Genomic DNA, 18359 nt, shown 5'->3' with positions numbered 1-18359 from the left:
GCTTCTGCTTGTAACCCCAGCAATAAGTTACCTTTGCTCTTTATGGCCCCTACTACTTCGTTACTTACCAATTTAACTAACAAAAGAGGGAAGTAAAAAAAAGGGTTTGAGTTTGGTTTCAAGCCTCAACTGCAGAAAGAATACAAAAGCAAGTGAAGTTCCCTGAGTAATTTTCATAATTTGCTCCAAAAATTTATCCTTCCGAAGGCTATGGAAGAATGCAATAATTTTTTTTTCATTTCTCAGACTTCTTTTCACTAAAAGAAAGTGTTTTGTCTTATATTCAGTAGCTCAGTTTACAGTTTGCAATGATATGTATATAGAAAGGCCAGAAAGAAATTTGTGAACATATTTATTCTTCTGTTAAACAGTCAGATACAGAATCTTCATTCTGGACAATGCTATGAGGCCGACAGATGACACGGTTACAGTTGCTGTGCTAGTAAGTATGCAAAAAACACTGTTGATGAGTGCTTGTTCAGCACAGGAGCTGTGGAAAACTTGTACAAAACATCCAAGAGCACAACAATAACTGGGACTCCTCTCCAGAAATCTTTATTTGCACATATGAGATATCTGTAATTATTTTTGGCCCATATCAGAAACATGGAGATATGTGACATGTGAATAATAAAGTAGGAAAGTAAGCAAAGCATTTTCTCTTCCATAGGATGAGGATATGACCTTGAGCTTTTGGATGGAAATGTTCGACACCTGGTGCTTAATTTCATGTTTACTTCTTCTGTCTCAACAGAATTCCAAGGGAATGGTGGTTAAAAAGTCAGACCGGAAAATAAACGCAGTGTTTGGTGAACACTTTGATATACCTGACATTGCTGAGTAAGTTGCTCCTGTGCCTTCTGCATCAAAACCTGTAGATTAAGATTCTTGACTGCTGAATTTCTTGAATTACCTTTCAAAATTTTCTTTCTTTCACCATGGGACTCATATGGAGCCTATGATCAGTACCTTTTTACCTTTAAGCACCTCATCTTGGAGATATGAGTGCAGGATTTACTGTTAATAGGCTGCAATTAGCAACATGTATCCTGGTAAAGAACAATTAAACTGCTCAAATATCTGCTCATATGTATGGCTGCATTCAAGGGAGCACTTCTAAAAGAGCTAATCTGCAAAGTGTCATTATTATCTCTGATTTCAAACAGTCAAGCTTTTAATTAATATTCAAGGTCTTCTGGCATGCTGGGTTGATTTTGATATCTCAGTGAAGATAAGCTATAGGAATAGCTTATATAAGCTATATGAGCTATATTTGATGAGTTCTCTGTTTCTGCAGATTTTTCAAAGGTAGTGGTTTGCAAATATGTTATCTTGCACTTCCTCATACTTCTTTTGAGTGTTTCTAAGACGTTTGGAAATATGTTGCTGGCTCCTCCCAGTAAAAAAAAAAACAAACAAACATTAATTAATTACTTAGTGATGAGATCAAAGCAAGGAAAATATTATCATTCAGTGATAATTTATATGTTGGCATCATAAAATATCTGAGGAATTGTAATTAACTATTTTCTGCTGAATCTAAAATTTAGGCCTGGAACTTGGAAAATCAAAGCCTGGTTTCATCAACATGAAATGTCTAATGTTTCCACTGAATTTGAAGTTAAAAGATACGGTGAGATATTATAAAATTTGCATTATAAATATAAGGAGTTATCACAATGTGTTAAAAATACACTGCAATGGTTACATCTGGCTGTAGTTAGGCACTACTAAGGACAACTTTCATGGTGCTTCAGGGCATCATTGCTATCTGTGGTAGCAGAAGAAAAGCTCTGAGGTTGTATGGCTTCCACTTACATTTAAAAAAAGAAACACCTCTGGTTTTATACAGATTTAGTAACTTTTTAAACATTTGTTAAACATTTTGTCACAAAACATTGGATGGACTCTCCTACCACAGGGAAAAAAAATTAGGTAAGCTCCATTTTGAAGTAATTTCAATTCTGGCTAAAGTTTGCAATGAAGACTGGGATGGAAAAAAAAGAAAAAAACTCTGCCCATTTTGTCTCAGACAAATTCAATCTGGAATTTTCTTAGATTTGTTCTTATCCTCAAAAAACTTTTTTGTGGAAAATAAGGGCCCTTTGGATAAAGTAAAAGTGTAAAATTAATCTGTAAAAAAGTGACAATTTGGGATAAGAAGTAGCTTGATTTTTTTACACTGAAATTATACATTCTTGTAAAATTAATGTGAGTTTGTTGCTTCATTGCTTGGTTCTTTTTCCTTCAAAGACAAAAAAACCCCTTGAGATTGTATGAAAATCTCATTTTAACAAAACTTGTTTTGCCTTAGCTAATGGAGGTAGCAAAATAGTGGAGATTACTGCCTCCTTCCCAAACAGCTGCAAACAGGAACAAATCAACCTGATATACCTGCAGGAGCAAACAGGTTGGCTTTGTAGACACAAATTCAGAGTGACACAGCTGATGCTGAGGAGCTCATACCCTCTACCCATTTCAGGGTGGGGTTACTTCAGCCTGCTCCTAGTCCAGGGCACTTCCTGCCCATGAGCAGGCAGAGTTTATCTTATTTTCATTGCAAGTAAATAAATTTTGTGTGCTTGAAGACTGCTCCACTATGTGAAGTAAGCAGAATAAGTGAAAATGACCAGTAGGTTTGCTTCAGAAGAGCACTGCTAATTCAAAATAAAACATCCCCTCAGTGTAGCTGCCTTGTCTCAGCATGTGTTGCCATGACAGGAGTTTAAGGTATGTTTGAAACTCACAAGTCTTTTGTCTTCTCTTTTTCATGCAGAACTTCCAAGTTTTGAAGTCAAACTCATCCCACTTCATCCATACTACCATATCTGGAATGAAAGCTTTGTGTTTGATATCGAGGCAAAGTAGGTGTGCTCAGAGCCAAGCTGGTTAAGAGGCAGATGAGCAGTTATGAGTTTTGCGACTTTTACCTTTTTCTTGTCTTTAAGAGTTAACTAACTTCTGACTTTCCTTGGATCTGATCAATCTTATATACTCTCTCTTTCCACCACTGACCTGAGACATCAGTGCCAAGTGCTACCTGGGTCCAGGTCATGGTGATCAGGCTGGAACAAGATTTTCTGAATATTTCAGTTTCCTATCAAAGGTGGCTATTTAGGATTCTCCTCTGTGTTACTAAGCAAGATTCCAGGCAAACTAATCACCTGGTTTTCTGTATATTTTTAGTTTAAACATATAGAAATGTTCTAAAGCCTCCACTGAATTATGTGTAACGTAATGTATTATGTGTAACATAATTCAAGTAGAGCTGGATTAAAGTTTGGGTATGGAATTTTCTCAAAGCACAGTGAAATCTGTAAATAATGAGCTAGTGCTCATTTGAGAGTAGTGATTTATGCAGAAAGGCTTCCAGGTAGACAAATACAAATAATCAGAGGAGTTTCCATGACCATCACTACAGCATCACATGTCCATTGCTGAATAGCAGTGCACTGGCCTGGATGGTCCATGGCAACAGAGCTCTGACTGGCCAGACCATGGAGCAGGGCTCAAAGGAAAATTAATCACACCTGCTGCCATATCAAATACGAATGGCATCAAACACAGAGAAACTTAGGCAGACAATGAAAATTGAATCCATCAAAATTTTTTTAATAAAAATAATTTTTTGGCTGGTGAATTTTCAGGTTTCATAAGAGTAGAAATGCTAAGAAACGGCTTGTTAGGAGAATGACTAAATTAGAACTTGATACCCTGAAACTTTCATGGGTTTTTTTTCTAAAGAGGAATAAATGTTATGAAATGAGAACAGGCAGGAACTGGCCTTCTTTCATAGTTGGGAGAAATCTATTCAGTTTCAGAGGAGTGAGGACTATTGGCTACTGCCTGCTGTCCTTGACTGTGCTGGTCCTTCTGTTCCCCAGCACACCTTGAGAGAGCAGAAAGAGCCTGCATCCACCTCCTTGTGCTTGTCTGAACAAACTCAACTCTTCTTATCTCCTCTTGATCACCTTAAGTTTTTATTTGGTTCTATTGAATAATTACTCGCTTTAATCATGATAACTTGATATTGTGATATAAAGTGATTTCAAATCACTGGCTTCAGTATTTTAATCCTTTTTAAATTTTTCTCTGTGATATTGCAGCACTCTATTTTGAGTTTATGAATTTCATATATATTTGACTTCTCATTAACTTCATAATTATTTAAGAAGAAAAATTGACATTCAATTACTGGATACCATTCTTTTCCTTATTGGGAAAGTCCTAGTGGTGCTACACGGGCCTGCATGACTTTCACCAAAATCAGCATATGGAATTCCTGATAATTGAACTTATTTCTCTAAACTGGCCATGCATGTAATGAAGTTAGTGTAATTGACTATTGTTTCCCATTTATTAGCTCTGGCATTCAATGCAGTTTTCATAAGACCTGTCTCTCCATTGGCTTTATTAGTATAGATCAGTGCTGCTGATCAGGTCAATTTGCAAGAGGCTTGTTTAAACAAAAATAAGCCATTACAGGACTGAGGTGAAGCAGGATTTCCACAAGCAAAAGACAATACCATGGCCATGATGGGTCTCATGTAGCACATCACACACTGTGCTGCTGGAAGATGGCATCTGCCAGGGCTTTCTTGAGTACAGAGCCAGGTGCAACAACAGGCCCTATCCTCTCTCCCCATGACCTTTATTAAATGTTCAAGGGTGTTCTGGCCAGATGCTGATCTGGCAAATATTTCACTTACAAGGTGACTTTTCTGCCATACTGCCTAAATCTGTAGGAGCGATGTAGGGCAGATGATGTCCACTCTACCCAATGCAGGTGTTAGAATATCAGCAGGGAGGGTCTTCCTGCTGTATGTCTTCAGAGGTACCAAGTATTTCATATCAGTCCCTGAAATTATTCTCTTATACCTTATTTTCTATGCTCTGTTCATGAGGTGTCTCATGCAAAGGAATTAGCTGTTCATCCAAGCTAAATGGGATGAGCGGGGTAAAACCTCTCTGTGCAACTTAAGTTCTCATTAATTTGTTAAAAAAAAAAAAAAAATTACTCCAGTGCAAATTTTACCAGATGATGTCTCCTCATGTGATTCTGCCAATGTGATTTATGCTATAAGTCTCTTTGTATTTGAAATCACCAGTTGGCACAAAGATCAGTAAAAGTTTTCATGTTTGAGTTGCGAGAGAGTGGGACTAAATTTTGTTTTCAAGCTATTAGTTATAATTGGGATGCCTAAAAATATTCCAATATTTTTTCAGCATAAAATGATTAGTCTGTGTTACGCTTGCTTTTTATTAAAATAATGATCCCTCTCCTCACTTTTCTTCCTTCCAAAGGCATTCTTACGGGAAAGAGATTCAAGGTGCTGCATATGTGCGTTTTGGCATAATCGATGAAAATGACAACAAAATATTTATTCCAGGCCTGGAGCAACAGCTATCAGTAAGTATTCAGTGGAACTACTTTGATTTATCCTACCTGAGCTGAATATTGTAAAAAATTCTAGGAACTTACAAGTCCATAATACTGTAGCTGTGATATAAACAACATTTTATTTCTAATGGCAACAAACCAGTAAGACTGTCTCTCCTTTTCTTTTTTTTTTTTTTTTTCTCTCCTCCTACTTTTGTTTTAGATCCAAAATGGAAGAGGAAGAGTTACTTTAAATACACCACTTTTGGAAGAGAAATTGAGAAGGAGTATTTCCACTCTGGAAGGATTTCATTTATATGTCGCTGTTACCACTGTAGAAACTGCAAGTGAGTATGGCTTGGCTGATACAGTCTGGAAGATCCCCATTGATCTTTCTCTGGTGTAATCTGTTATGTGGGGAATTTGATCTCACTGAATCCATTGTTGCTGCAAAGCTTGCTCATTCTGTCAGGAGTTAACTAGAAGAATCTTAGATGGAAAGCGGCTGCTCAAGCTCCAAGTTGCAGATGGCAGTAGGTAACTTTAACTCTCACCAATAATTGAAAAGGAAAACAAAATCTTTCAGAAGTTTAGATATCCAAAGTATGCAAGTCTATAGTTAGTGCCCCCATAGCAACACATACTGTTTGATGTCAACAGGTGGTGAGATGAGGGAAGAGGAGCTCAGCAGTGTGAAGTTTGTGAGATCTCCTTATGCTCTTGATCTGTCTAACACCAAAAAGTATTTTGTGCCTGGAGCCCCCTTCTCTGTTATGGTATGTAGTGTTCTGACTGTGTCTGTCTGCCGTCATAGCAATGCATTTACACCTGCCCTCTTTCCTTGTCTGATTTGCTGTGAGCTCTGTAGGATAGACACCTTCAAGAGTAGGTCCAACACAGAGCTACTCTGTGTGTATCTGGTTTGTCCCATTTCTGTATATTCAGAGCCTGAACAGCCAGAAAATGCTGGTTTTCTGCTCTAGAAATCGATGTTGCCCTACAAAGTTTAATAAAACATAGCAGTCTCTTTCTCTCTTCCACATCAAAATATTGTAACAAGGATATTGTAATAAGATAATACCATATAAAATTAAAATTGTGAAAAGTAAAACGGGGTATTGCCTTTTAAAATGAATTTAATTTTATATGGCCTGAAACTTCACACCTTCAATTTTCTAGAGTATTTTACAAAGAGTTGAAGTCAGAAATTTGTCTTATAATAGTTAAGGACAAATATCTCTGGGACCTACTTAAATCAAATAGATGCCAGTTGAAAATCCAGGGCATTTTGTAACCTGTATTCACAGATTTTTGCCTTAACTGAAGACCAGATGGAGTCAATTGCTCTCCCTTTTTCTCAAAGCTCAGGTTTTTGAATAATGGTGTGTACAGTTTTATATTTTTTCTCAGTTCAAAAAAATTATAATTAGAAATTATAATTGCTTCTTATTTGTGTGCATTTTTTAAACATAGGATTTCCTTTAAATAACATAACTTTTTTTTTTTTTTTTTACAGGCATCTGCCACTTTTGTTGATGGTACTCCTGCTGCCTTCCTGTTTGTCACTGCCACTGTCACCTTGCCTGGAAAACCCCCAGTGAAGAAAACTGCTTTCTGTAATAGAGAGGGTCTGGTCTCTATTACTTTTGACATCCCCAGAGATGCTCAAATGCTTGAAATAAAGGTAACAAAAATGCAGGTGTCACCCTGTTCTTCTAAGTTCTTCTAAACCTTCTGATGTTTACATTTTTGTAACAGAGTTCTCATGCATTTTTCATGTAAATAATAATTGTTTTACATTCCTTTCTAGAAAAAACAGTTTGATAAACTATTAATATAACCAGTGTAGGTTAAAAAGTAACAATTTCATTCTCCAATCACTTTTAAAACTCTATAAATATTAGAGTTCAAAAATAAACTATGCTCTTTTTACCTTAGACATTCCAGCTTGTGCGTATCATTCATTTCATGTCCTATTACAACCTGCAAGCATCCACGTTTAAAAGGTTCCCACTGAGAATTTCTCATAATAAAATTATAAACAACTGTGAAGATTATAATTTTTCATTTTAATTAGCACAGAGGGTGGAACATGATTTCGTATATGACCTGCAGATCCTTGTCCAGATTGTGTAAGATTTGTTAGACAGAGCAGGGGCCTGAGGGATGTCTCAAGTGAAGGACACTCCTGTAGTGTCATCAGAGCCTTGGGAGTACATGCATTGGTTATAGTGATGCATTTTTGTGTTTTGGATGTGCATTTGCCTGGCATGAAGGACAGAAATGAGACTTTAAGGAATATCACCATACAAAGTGATAGAAAATTATGAGAGGAAAGTGAAGGAAAAGGTCCTGAGCAATGCAGAGAGTCAACTACATTTGCCCAATCAGAGGGTTCAATTATGTCCACAATATAAAATGGGGAAAAATTTGTCTGAGTACAAAATCACTTTGTGATTTTTGACCTATTTATTCTCATTTAGAAAGAGCCAAGGGTGAAAATACCAAATGCAAATACAGCAAGAGGCAAAATGGGGTAAGAGAACAAAATGGAATTTTGATGCCAACTCTGCTAATGAGGGCTCAGCAATTATTCCTCTCACTTCACAGCATTTTCCAAATAACCTGGCACAATATAATCATTTGTGACACTATACACTGTCTCTTGCTGGACATTTTACTCACTCTTCTTTTCTTCCCTGACAGGTAAAGGCTGAAGAGGGTAAAGAAAGGTTAGAAACACCCGAAGCCAGTCTCAGAGCTGAAAGATACCAGTCTGCTTCTCCAAACTACCTCAGCATCAGCATCCCACACACTGTTGTGGCACCTGGAGATACCTTACCCATCACCCTGAATGATAATCATCAGCCTGGCAGTGGAAACATTGGCTACTTCTACTATATGGTAAACAAAATAGTACCATACCAGTAATTTATTTCAGAAATTATGCAACCTGGAACATTTATTGATACAAGGGGAAGCCAAGGGGGTCCAGCAAAGGGAAGGTGGGATGATTCGTATTCTGGCACTCCTGACCCACCAAGACAGGCTCAGGGAACTGAGCTTGTTCACTTTGGTGAAGAGTGAGTTAATAGCAACCTAAAACTACTTTAAAGAGGAATTAAAGTATAGTGAAGACAAGATGTCCTAGGTGGTGCCACACAATCTAACAAGGGACCAAAGTTACAAATTATGGCCTGGAAGATTCATTTTTGGGAAAATCTATTCTCTAGTGATAAGTGCAGTATTAGAAGAGGTTCCACAGAGCGTTGAGAATTTCCAGCCATAGAAAAATTCAACACTCAAGAAAACTTCTCCAGTCTCGCCTAGTCTTACTCTTATGATGTCTCATCTCAGAACAAGCAGCTGGACTAGAGATCTCCATAAATCCTTTTCAGAAATTATTTCTATGATTCTTCTTTTTTTTATATACATTTGCACGTGTTTTTGGGGCATGTAAAATGCAGAGTGTTTATTTTGCTGAATGAGACAAATGTGTTTGTGGGTACATGTCAGGAGTGAATCTGTTGAATGTAAAATGTGTTTAATCCCCTGCTCACTCTCTGTCCTAATTTCCCTTGGCAGCCTAAATCTCACAGGATGATAAGTGCCAAGATATCAGTTCCCATTTATTTTTAAAAGGACTCTGATATATTGGAATGATCGTTTCCCTTAAATTTAGGTTTGGGGGTTTGTTTTCAATGGATGATGTATCACAGGGTTGGAATTGGTGCTGCCAGTCTTTGGGAAGGTTTAGTGCTGGGCAGGAAGGACGTGTGGGAGGGATTGTGGCAGACACTGCTGCAGCTCAGCAGTGAGGGTCTTTCCCAAACTTTGGTCATCTTGACAAAGGCAGTGAGGATTTCAGGCCAGGCTGAGCATGCCTTTGTTACTTTCTGAAACCCTGTATGTTTAGGAAAGCTTCACATGTTTTGTTCAGGGAAGAGCACCCTCACTCCTGCCACTCTGCCTTTTTTTCATTCCTCTGACCACCCATGAATACAGTTACAATAATGTAGGAAGGAAAGAGTCAAATAGTGAAGGATGGGCTGAAATCAGTTCAAGATGTGTCTGTGGGACTTTATCCTTAAACCTCCTGCTCCAACTCTTTCACACCATCTGAAAGATTCAGTACTGATTACAGATTCACTAATGCTGATATCTTCCTACGTGTGATTTCCAATCATTGCAGAAGACAAAATTTAGTGTTCTCTCTGTGTACCCCTTCTCAAGTTGTAAGATTGAGTGGAGGGTGACAGATTTGTGTTCAAACCTGGGCCACAAGACCAGTGTAGCAGACACCCACCACCACAGTGTGCAGGTCATCTCCAGGCTACTGGTATACAGCTTGGTAATCAAAACTGTTAATGCCATTAGAAGAGAATATATTCTAAACAGAAATTACCTCAGGAAAAAAAAATACCAAAACAAACAGTAAAATTATGCAGCATAATGCCCTTTCTGGGGCATCGTCACACTATTTGATTTCACTTTGTTTCTGCCTTGCAGGTTGTGGCAAAGGGACAAGCTGAGCTTCTGGGAAGGGTCCCATCCTCAAACAAAGTAATAAACCTTAAAATCACCGAGAAGATGGTGCCTGCCTTTCGGTTTTTAGCCTACTACTTCATTGAGCACAAGGGCCGGCAAGAGATCATCGCTGATTCTGTGTGGGTGGATGTCGTGGATCACTGCGAAGGAAAGGTGCTCTCAAAGCCCATGGCTTCTGTTGTTGCATTCCAATTTTTTTTTTTAAAAGGGGGTACTGGCAGAGCAAGCGCAGGCCTGGAATTATAAACTGAGACATGTCATTTTTATTGAAATGGAGTCATCAGGAATCGTGCCAAAAGGTATAGCTCGGAAAGGTTGTGCCTCAAATTGATGAAAAATACTGTTTCTTACAGAAAAATTCACCCCTTGTTAGTGTCTATGTTTTAGAAATTCACAAGAAAACACTGATAGAATTGTTGAGGGGGAAGAATCTCTTTGTAACTTTTTATAGTTATTTGTGTTGCACGAAAGAAAGTGAAGCCATTTATTGGGAAAAAGTTATGAATTTGAAGTAATATTTCAATCTTTTTAATTTCTGTTAAAAGTAATTTTCTGAGTTTTGGTAGCACTTCAAAAGCTTTTAAAATAGAACAGTTTACATTAGAAAATGAAGTGTAGACAAAATGGGAGACCCTCTAAGCCTTTCTTTGATCTTCTATCTTCTCCTATTCCTTCTCCTCACTTTGGGACTATAAGGTAGAATCAAAAAAAAATGGAGACACAGGAACTCCTCCCAGTAGCATGACAGCCAATTGCTGAAAATTGTCAGCTGTCTAAAATTATTTTTTCCACTGAAAATGTTTGTTTTAGAAAAAGAATATGATAGTCCATTGGGGGGGAAAAAAGTTTTCAAGAAAAAATCATCCATCTCCAACAGACAAACCAATCCTTCATTTATGCAAGGACAAAATTTAGTAATGTTCACAGGAATTTCTAGTAATAATTCCCTATTATTTCATAATCACCATGGCTACTTCCTCTCTAAACCACTGAAGTGTGTACATCAGAACGACATCTGTGTTTGCTCACTTTTGCTAAAAATTTCAAGTGAGTGATAGAAAGCAGGACATATTATTACAGACTGGTTTAATTTGGTTAATTTTGTACATTACCATGTAATGACATTGTGTTCATGTCTTTCATGATAATTTTTCCCAACTGGAAAGCAACAAAATTATCTTGAAGACCCCAGTTCCACAAACACCTAACACAAACTTTTAATTTCCCTTGATGCTTAAATGTCATTGAAAACCAACATCCAAAATTCTGCAAGCCACATCTTCCAGCTCCCCATGATTTCCTTCAGTGTGAAGTATTTGCACCTACGTGTTCCAAAACGCAGGATCATAGGCAGAAACTCCAAAAAACAGGAACATCTCCCAGCCTCTGACTGCTGACAGTCACAGCTGACAGTAGTCCTGGCCCAAAGATTCTTCACTTCTTATTAAAAAATATTATATTTTTGTTTCAATCTTTTCTATTTAGATTAAAGTGAGAACAGAACAAGACACATATGAACCAACAGACCAGGTCAATTTACAGATTGAAATGGACCATGCTGGAAAAGTTGCCTTAGCTGTGGTTGATAAGGCAGTTTTTATTCTGAATAAGAAAAATAAGCTTACAGCCAAAAAGGTAAGATATTTGTAAGAAAATACCACAGCAAGCAAAGTTAAGCAAATTTTGCCTTTACTAATGAGAGGATCAAAATATAATTAATGGCTATTAATTGCCTAGACAACACTTTGCTAAATTTGAAAATGTCTTTTCTTTTGCAATTGGGGATCTATTTAAGATTAATTGCATGTTTAAAATGAGTGGTATATGTAAGATGGGGATTTCCATCCTATGGCATACAAGTCTGTAAATTTAAAAAAGCATGTCTTGAAAGCACTCACTAACTAAAATGTCCCTCAGCTTTAATCTGCTTCCACATGCAAGTTGCACCACCAATTTCTCTTGTTTCTCAAATCAAAGGCTACAAGAATTGTTCTGATATATGTATAAACCCTTTACAAGCATGTACAATCCATCTGTGCTATTTTATTTGGCAGGTATTTAATGCTATGAATTCATATGATCTTGGTTGTTCTGCGGGTGGTGGCGCAAATAACATTCAAGTTTTTACTGATGTTGGTCTGGCTTTTATATCAGACACGATTCAATCCAGCATTCGGGAAGGTACGTGCAACCTGCCCTTCAGAAATCTGCGTGAGACCACTATAGAGCTGGGGAAACTGCTTAAAAACTCAGAAACATTTTTACTCTTATGCTGTAAAATCTCCTTTGCCTTTGGATTTTTCTTATGCTCTTCCACCAGATGCTGGCAGCTCAGATATGCCAGATGGTGGGTGCTGGTCCTTTGGTGACCACCTCAGCTGGGGCAGGCAGCAGTTGGAAGATTTGTGGGACTCTCCCTCAAAGTGTGGGTCTTCTGTCAGTGAGATGGGTCCTAAGACAGGTCTTCATGGATGATGTGAATGATCAGCCTATTCCTGTCATATCATTGTGACCAAGCACTTCTGTTCTGCCTTCCCAGGATACAAATGCCACCAGGGCACCAGAAGGCAGAAGAGATCTTTGGATTTTCAGAAAAAAATGTCAGGAATTGGTATGTCTGCTCCACTGGGTGGCCTGAAAATCTTAGCAGGGGGAGACAAAGGGATGTGTCTGGGATCTAGGGGACAAGAAGTGATGGCATAGTGAAGGATGCAAGATACTCTTAGTTCCAGTTCTTGCATTGTGTGACATAACTTAGCACAAATGTGTGTACTGTGCTGCGTGATGCATCAGTCATCAGCACAGCTCAAAAAACAAAACCAAATAATGCCTATAAATGGAAACTTGTTCACTGCTTTATAATCCCAAATGCAAAGCACTTCTAGTAGATAACATGTCATGTCATCAGTCACAACTTTGAGGTTTTGAAAATCATTTTTATGGTCAGAAGATGTTTTATAAATCCTTTTTTTCCTTGACATTCTGCTTTGAAGCTGTGCCAACTTTGGTACTTTGTGCTTCAATTAAGAGAAGAGTTAGTATAACATTTGGTATAAAATGTCACTTTGTGCAAATTTTTTTTCTCATTTTCTTGCCAGAAGATATGAAGGGTTCAAATTGGATTCTTCCTTTCTTTTGAAGTCAGACTCTATTCAAGAAAGAGAACACTAATATTGCTATTTCTATTAAGAATTCCAACCTGCAAAGAGAATTCAACTTTTAATTCAGTCTGACTGAGAAGAGAGGGCTTAGAACAGAATGTGTAGGATGCCCTAGAGCCTATCCTTTCCTCCTGTGTTTGTGGACTGTTTTCAGGGTCCCAGGCTGAAGCTTGGTTGTTGCAATAGAAACTGATCCCAATGGCAAAGAATGACAGGATTGAGCACAATGAACACCTTTACACTGATTTCTTCTTACACAGCACTAATTCTGGGCTTTACTTCTATTGCAGCCAGCAAATACCAAAACACTGCTCTACTAAAATGCTGCCAAGATGGAATGAAATTAAATCCCATGAGGTTTCCTTGTGCAAAAAGGGTGGAAAGGGTGTCCGGCTCCCGGGAGTGCAGGGATGCATTCCAGGACTGCTGTGAGAAAGCCACAGCCCTCAGGAAGCAGGCGAGGCAGAGGAACAGAGTGGGCTTGGCACGACGTAAGGGGCAGTGGCACACAGCTCTGCCACTTTCACCCTTCTTGTGGTGGCTGGGGAGGGTCAAGGGGCATTTTAGTGCTGGGGCTGGGGGGGGAATTTTCACATCATCATTTCAGAGAGCCCCAGTACAGTGCAGCAGCCACGCAGCATTGCATCTTCCCACCTGTGCACGGGGAAGGTAGGAGTGGGACAGGATAACTTTTTGGGGAAAGAAAAGGCAGGAATCACTTCAGCCACTGCTGAGGAACTGATGGCCCCTGCCCACAGCCCAGAGAGGCCACAGACAGCAGAGCAGGGAAGTGGGTGGTTGTCTGCATTTAGGGCTCTAAGTGGTCTCAGATTTATGACTCTTTAATTAGTGGTGCCACTATCATATTACCAAAAAGAAAATTACTTTGCATCTAAAATTATCTCATTCTTAGTGTAATTTCTGCTACCATTTCTCACAGATTTCCCCTGTCTGTCACAAGTATGGGACACTGGGAACATCTTTACTAGCCTTACTGCAGGGGTCTGATTTCTCATTTGGTAGCATACAGGTATTGAAGAGTGGGACGAGGAACTCTATTTATTCAGTGACAAGCTATGGTCATTGCTTCTCTTTTTTCAACATTTTTCTTTAATGTACAAGATGAAATCCAGATGAAATCTTTTCGTTCAGAGCAAATTTTGTGCTCTTACAAACTGACTCTGCAAGACAGTGTAAGGTCAGCAGCTGAAGGCTTCCAAAAAGAAACCTTGCTCCTTTTTTACAGAATACAGTGAAAGTGAAGAATTGTTTGATGAAACCTCTGTCAGCTTGCGCAGTTATTTTCCTGAGAGCTGGTGGTGGAGTTTTGAAGAAGTGGAAAGCGCTGGAAAGCACAGGTACTGTGTTGCCTGACTAGCTGAATACATTTAAATTTTTACTCTCAAATGTATATAAATATCAACTTTACGTAGTATCTGATGCAGAGGACTTCAGAATGTCTGCAAGTACTTTGTCTCCACAATTGAGGGAATATGTTTTTCTCTTAAAATGCTCAAACTTCATCACATGACAATGATTGCATTTTATGCACGCCTTCTAATACATTTTTGTCTGTTTTTAGTGTAAAAAACTTTGCTCCTGACTCTATAACTACCTGGGAAGTTCAGGCAATAAGTATATCTCCTGAAAAAGGTATAAGTATTGGGTATTTTTTGTTTGTTTCTTTGTATGGATGAATAGAGATTGTATATTTCTTAAAAGAGAGATTATGTTGACAGAATAAAACAGTATATACTGAAAAAACACAAAGTGTTTTGATCACAATATTTACTTCTCTCTTTTATGCCACATTAAAGCTCAGCTAGAAGTTAAGGTATAGATTTATATTTAAAAAAAACAACATGAAGTAGGGGCTCAAAGATGATGGATCATACAATCAAAACTGTCTCTTATTCTTGCTACTCTATAAACCACCTCAGTTTAGCTTCCACATGGCCAGGAAGCACAAGAAAGGTAGCAGCAGTAACACCACTTCTCTTTGAATAAGTCTGGGAACAGGTTCTGGCCATCTCAAAGCATGAACATCTGTGGCCTCTAAGGCAGAAAAGAACACCAGGAAACCATCAAAGGATCAGCCAAGGGCTGGACACCAGAGAGCCCAGGTTCCCAGGTGCTACCCTCTGGGAGCTCCTAGGAGCTGATGAGGACCATGCAGCATGGACAAAGGGTCCGCTTTGAAAGGGGAGGAATACTGAGCCACATTTCAGTCACAAAACAAACAAACACTTCTGCAGAATTTTAGCTATCAAAAACCATTGCAGTGCCTTCAGGGGGCAAACTAGAGATAGGTCTGTAGTGCAGATGAGTTTAAATGAGTTCTGAGTATGTTTGTTTTCCTCTCCTCCTCGTGACCTCAGGGGAGCCCAGGCACTGAATTTTGATTAGACATTAAACTTCCTATCGCTGATGTTAAGTGTGGCATTCTCAATTCTGGCTGTTTTTCTTTTTCTCACCCCAGGGTTCTGTGTGGCTGACCCTCACAGCTTTGCAGTTTTCAAAGACTTTTTTGTGTCCCTGAGATTACCGTACTCAGTCAGACGACACGAGCAACTGGAAATAAAAGCAGTGGTTTACAACTACCTGCCCAACGATCTCCAGGTAGCGTTATCAACAACTGCTGCACCTTGCATGCCTAGCTAGCTAGATCTATAGTTTTGTAATAATTTAATGGGAATGACACCCTTCAGTGTCCCCCTACAGCCCAGATATAATGCTCCTGTCTTGAGCTCTTTCCCAAGCACAGGATCTAGTTCTATTTGGTAATCAAACTTCCTGTATAAAGCAGATTTTATTCACCATGTTACGTAGCCATATCCTTTGTCTTTGGATATGGCTTGTCTTCCCCTTCAATGAAGTAATCTGCTCCCTTTTTGCTGCCTGCTGATCTGAGCAGCTCCCAGCTGCTGACACTAACAATTACTGACACTTCACAAGATACACAAGATAGAAAGGTAAATGACTGTGAGCCCACCATCCAATGTTGGCCACAAAACTCATTGAGCATACAACGCAGAGCCACTTTTTCTCTTCATGTGACTCCTATGAGGTCCTGCATACAGCCACAGTTGTCAATGGGCTAGGGGCCTCCGTCGTCCTAAGGCTGATATTCTTTTTTTTTCACTTCTTCCCATCTCCCAGCCAGCTGTTCAACCAGCATCCTCTGAACTGCACTGTATTGTGTAGAGCTGGGATGTATAAAAATGCACTATCCTTCTCACTTCACTGTGGTTCAGGGATGAGCCAAAACTCTTTGAAGTTCAGTGTAATGAAGAAATGTTTTCTGATTTACCTTCACAGCCCTAATCATGGTGCCACAATTTACATTGGAGGGGGCACCCATAGGTATTTTCCTGTGCAGTGCGGCACCAGGAATGCTCTTGGGCATTGCCTTGTCCCCACAGGTGACAGTGAAGATGGAGGCAGCGAAGGGGCTGTGCACCGCAGAGACGACGGCCAAGGCCGTGCAGCTGTCCCTGCTGGCTAAGGGGAACTCGGCGACACCGGCCTTCTTCTCAGTCGTCCCTCTGACTGTGGGAGAAATCCCAATCACCATTATTGCTTTCGACCGCGATTCTGGGCACAGTGATAGCATTAGGAAGAATCTCAAAGTTGTGGTATGTATAACTAATTGTGGGCAGGCACTTCATAAATTGTCCTCAGATATGACATTCACTATGTGGAGCTCTCGTGGAGGAAGTGCAATGGCACAAACACAAGGCTGGAAGCAATTCAGAAAATCTGTTTTCCAGCAAGGACTGAAAGGAGGGAAAAAAATTTAAGCCTCTTTGCCTATTCTATATGGAAATCTTTGTTCTCTATGGCAAAAAATGTTCTTTACCCATGACACAGCAACAAATTCTTCAGCAGGTGCCTGTCTTAGAATGTTTAACTTCTCCCTGCTTCATGAACATGTATGAAAATTCTTTTTTTCCTTGTGAAGCCAAGATTGAAGGTGTCCATCTAGCAAACCTTTAAGAAGGAAATGCTCTCTGCTAGTAATAAAGTTAAACCCTATTTTATTCCTTCTGGTCAATGGATCATTCTTAACAACTGCATAGGTAAAAACATATGTTAACAGAGATGCTGTATTGATTATTTAATACCTTATCTCTCTTTCAAAATTATAAAAAGGAGGAAAAAAATTACTTTTAGAAAAAATTACTTTTCAAGTGCCAACACAGACTCATTACAATAACTAAGTCATCCATGGAGAGCTTTTGCTCATCCACACAAAATATGCAAAATATGAATCCTTGCACCCCTGGTGTCAGGTATTACCATGTAGGTAAGGATAAGGCACAGAATGCTGGGAACCTGCTGTTGTTAAAGGCTATAACTGTTGAAGATATAAACATAGTCTCAGAGTTCAGTGTTACACCAAAACATTAGAAGTAGCTATAAAACATTTTTTAATAAAACTGAAACTGTAGGAAGGAGGATGTGAGGAATCAGAAGGAAAGTATGTTTAAGTCTTACACCCAAGCTGTACTCAGAATTTCATGGATTTCATACATGAGAGGTTTACTAAAATGAGTCCCTCTGTGAACTTTACTTGATGGGTCACAAAGCTGAGAATAAACTTTGAAGTTTAATTTTTGGGATTTGGTTAAAGGAATTTCATCCAGGGACATGTTTCAATAGTAACACAAAAAAATCAGCAACATTTATTAGTATTTCAGTTGGGAAACTGAAATTCTGATTTAAAGGTTGAGTTTTACCTAGAGAGAAATCTCTCTTCAAAATTATTTATTTGTGCCACCTGCTGGCCTAGTGCTTGGGTGGAGCTCACAGGTTTCTTGCAGCTTAATTTCAGGTGTGAGTGCCTGTAAACCCTTTGACTTTTCTTTCTCTAACCATGCAGGCTGAAGGTGTTTTACAGAGAGAAGAAGAGACCATTTGCATTAACAGTGACTGTAAGTTACCCAAAAGGATTACATACATATGAGGTTTAGAGTAAGAATTAACAATGAATTATGGGTGCAGTGAAATACTCCTTAATGCACAGATGTTCCTTTGGTTAACCAGAACTTGTCAGAAATCTCTCCATCTAATACATAGCAAAAGACTCATGAAAGAAAAGAAAAAAAAAGTATTCTGAATTTTTAGAATTTATTTATTTTATTTTTGTTTTTCAAGGTATCATTCTTTATATATTAACTGGTCATCTATTTAATTCACTAATGGGTCTTAAAAGGTATTAAAAACAAGGGTTTTTTTCAAGTGTAAAATACTGCTAAAGATTGAAAATT

At 38.6% G+C, this 18359-nt stretch overlaps 1 protein-coding gene across 3 annotated transcripts in view; it reads left to right on the top strand.

The window, feature by feature from the left end:
* LOC135294098 (complement C4-like) overlaps nt 1-18359 on the top strand; it is a 52581-nt gene that overhangs the window by 14561 nt on the left and 19661 nt on the right. For all 3 annotated transcript variants that reach the window (XM_064408931.1, XM_064408932.1, XM_064408933.1), the window contains exons 5-23: nt 372-442; nt 755-840; nt 1551-1633; nt 2777-2864; nt 5305-5410; nt 5604-5727; nt 6041-6156; nt 6897-7064; nt 8087-8284; nt 9890-10081; nt 11414-11563; nt 11983-12109; nt 12468-12539; nt 13380-13580; nt 14336-14447; nt 14672-14742; nt 15569-15708; nt 16512-16724; nt 17972-18023. In XM_064408931.1, coding sequence (XP_064265001.1) covers nt 372-442; nt 755-840; nt 1551-1633; nt 2777-2864; nt 5305-5410; nt 5604-5727; nt 6041-6156; nt 6897-7064; nt 8087-8284; nt 9890-10081; nt 11414-11563; nt 11983-12109; nt 12468-12539; nt 13380-13580; nt 14336-14447; nt 14672-14742; nt 15569-15708; nt 16512-16724; nt 17972-18023 — 2370 coding nt within the window. The remainder of the gene's footprint in view (nt 1-371; nt 443-754; nt 841-1550; nt 1634-2776; nt 2865-5304; nt 5411-5603; nt 5728-6040; nt 6157-6896; nt 7065-8086; nt 8285-9889; nt 10082-11413; nt 11564-11982; nt 12110-12467; nt 12540-13379; nt 13581-14335; nt 14448-14671; nt 14743-15568; nt 15709-16511; nt 16725-17971; nt 18024-18359) is intronic.

Source organism: Passer domesticus, chromosome 2, assembly GCF_036417665.1.
Source record: "Passer domesticus isolate bPasDom1 chromosome 2, bPasDom1.hap1, whole genome shotgun sequence".
NCBI classification, from domain to species: domain Eukaryota; kingdom Metazoa; phylum Chordata; class Aves; order Passeriformes; family Passeridae; genus Passer; species Passer domesticus.
The sequence above is the reverse complement of the archived record's forward strand: the minus strand, read 5'-3'. Positions and strand labels throughout refer to the sequence as shown.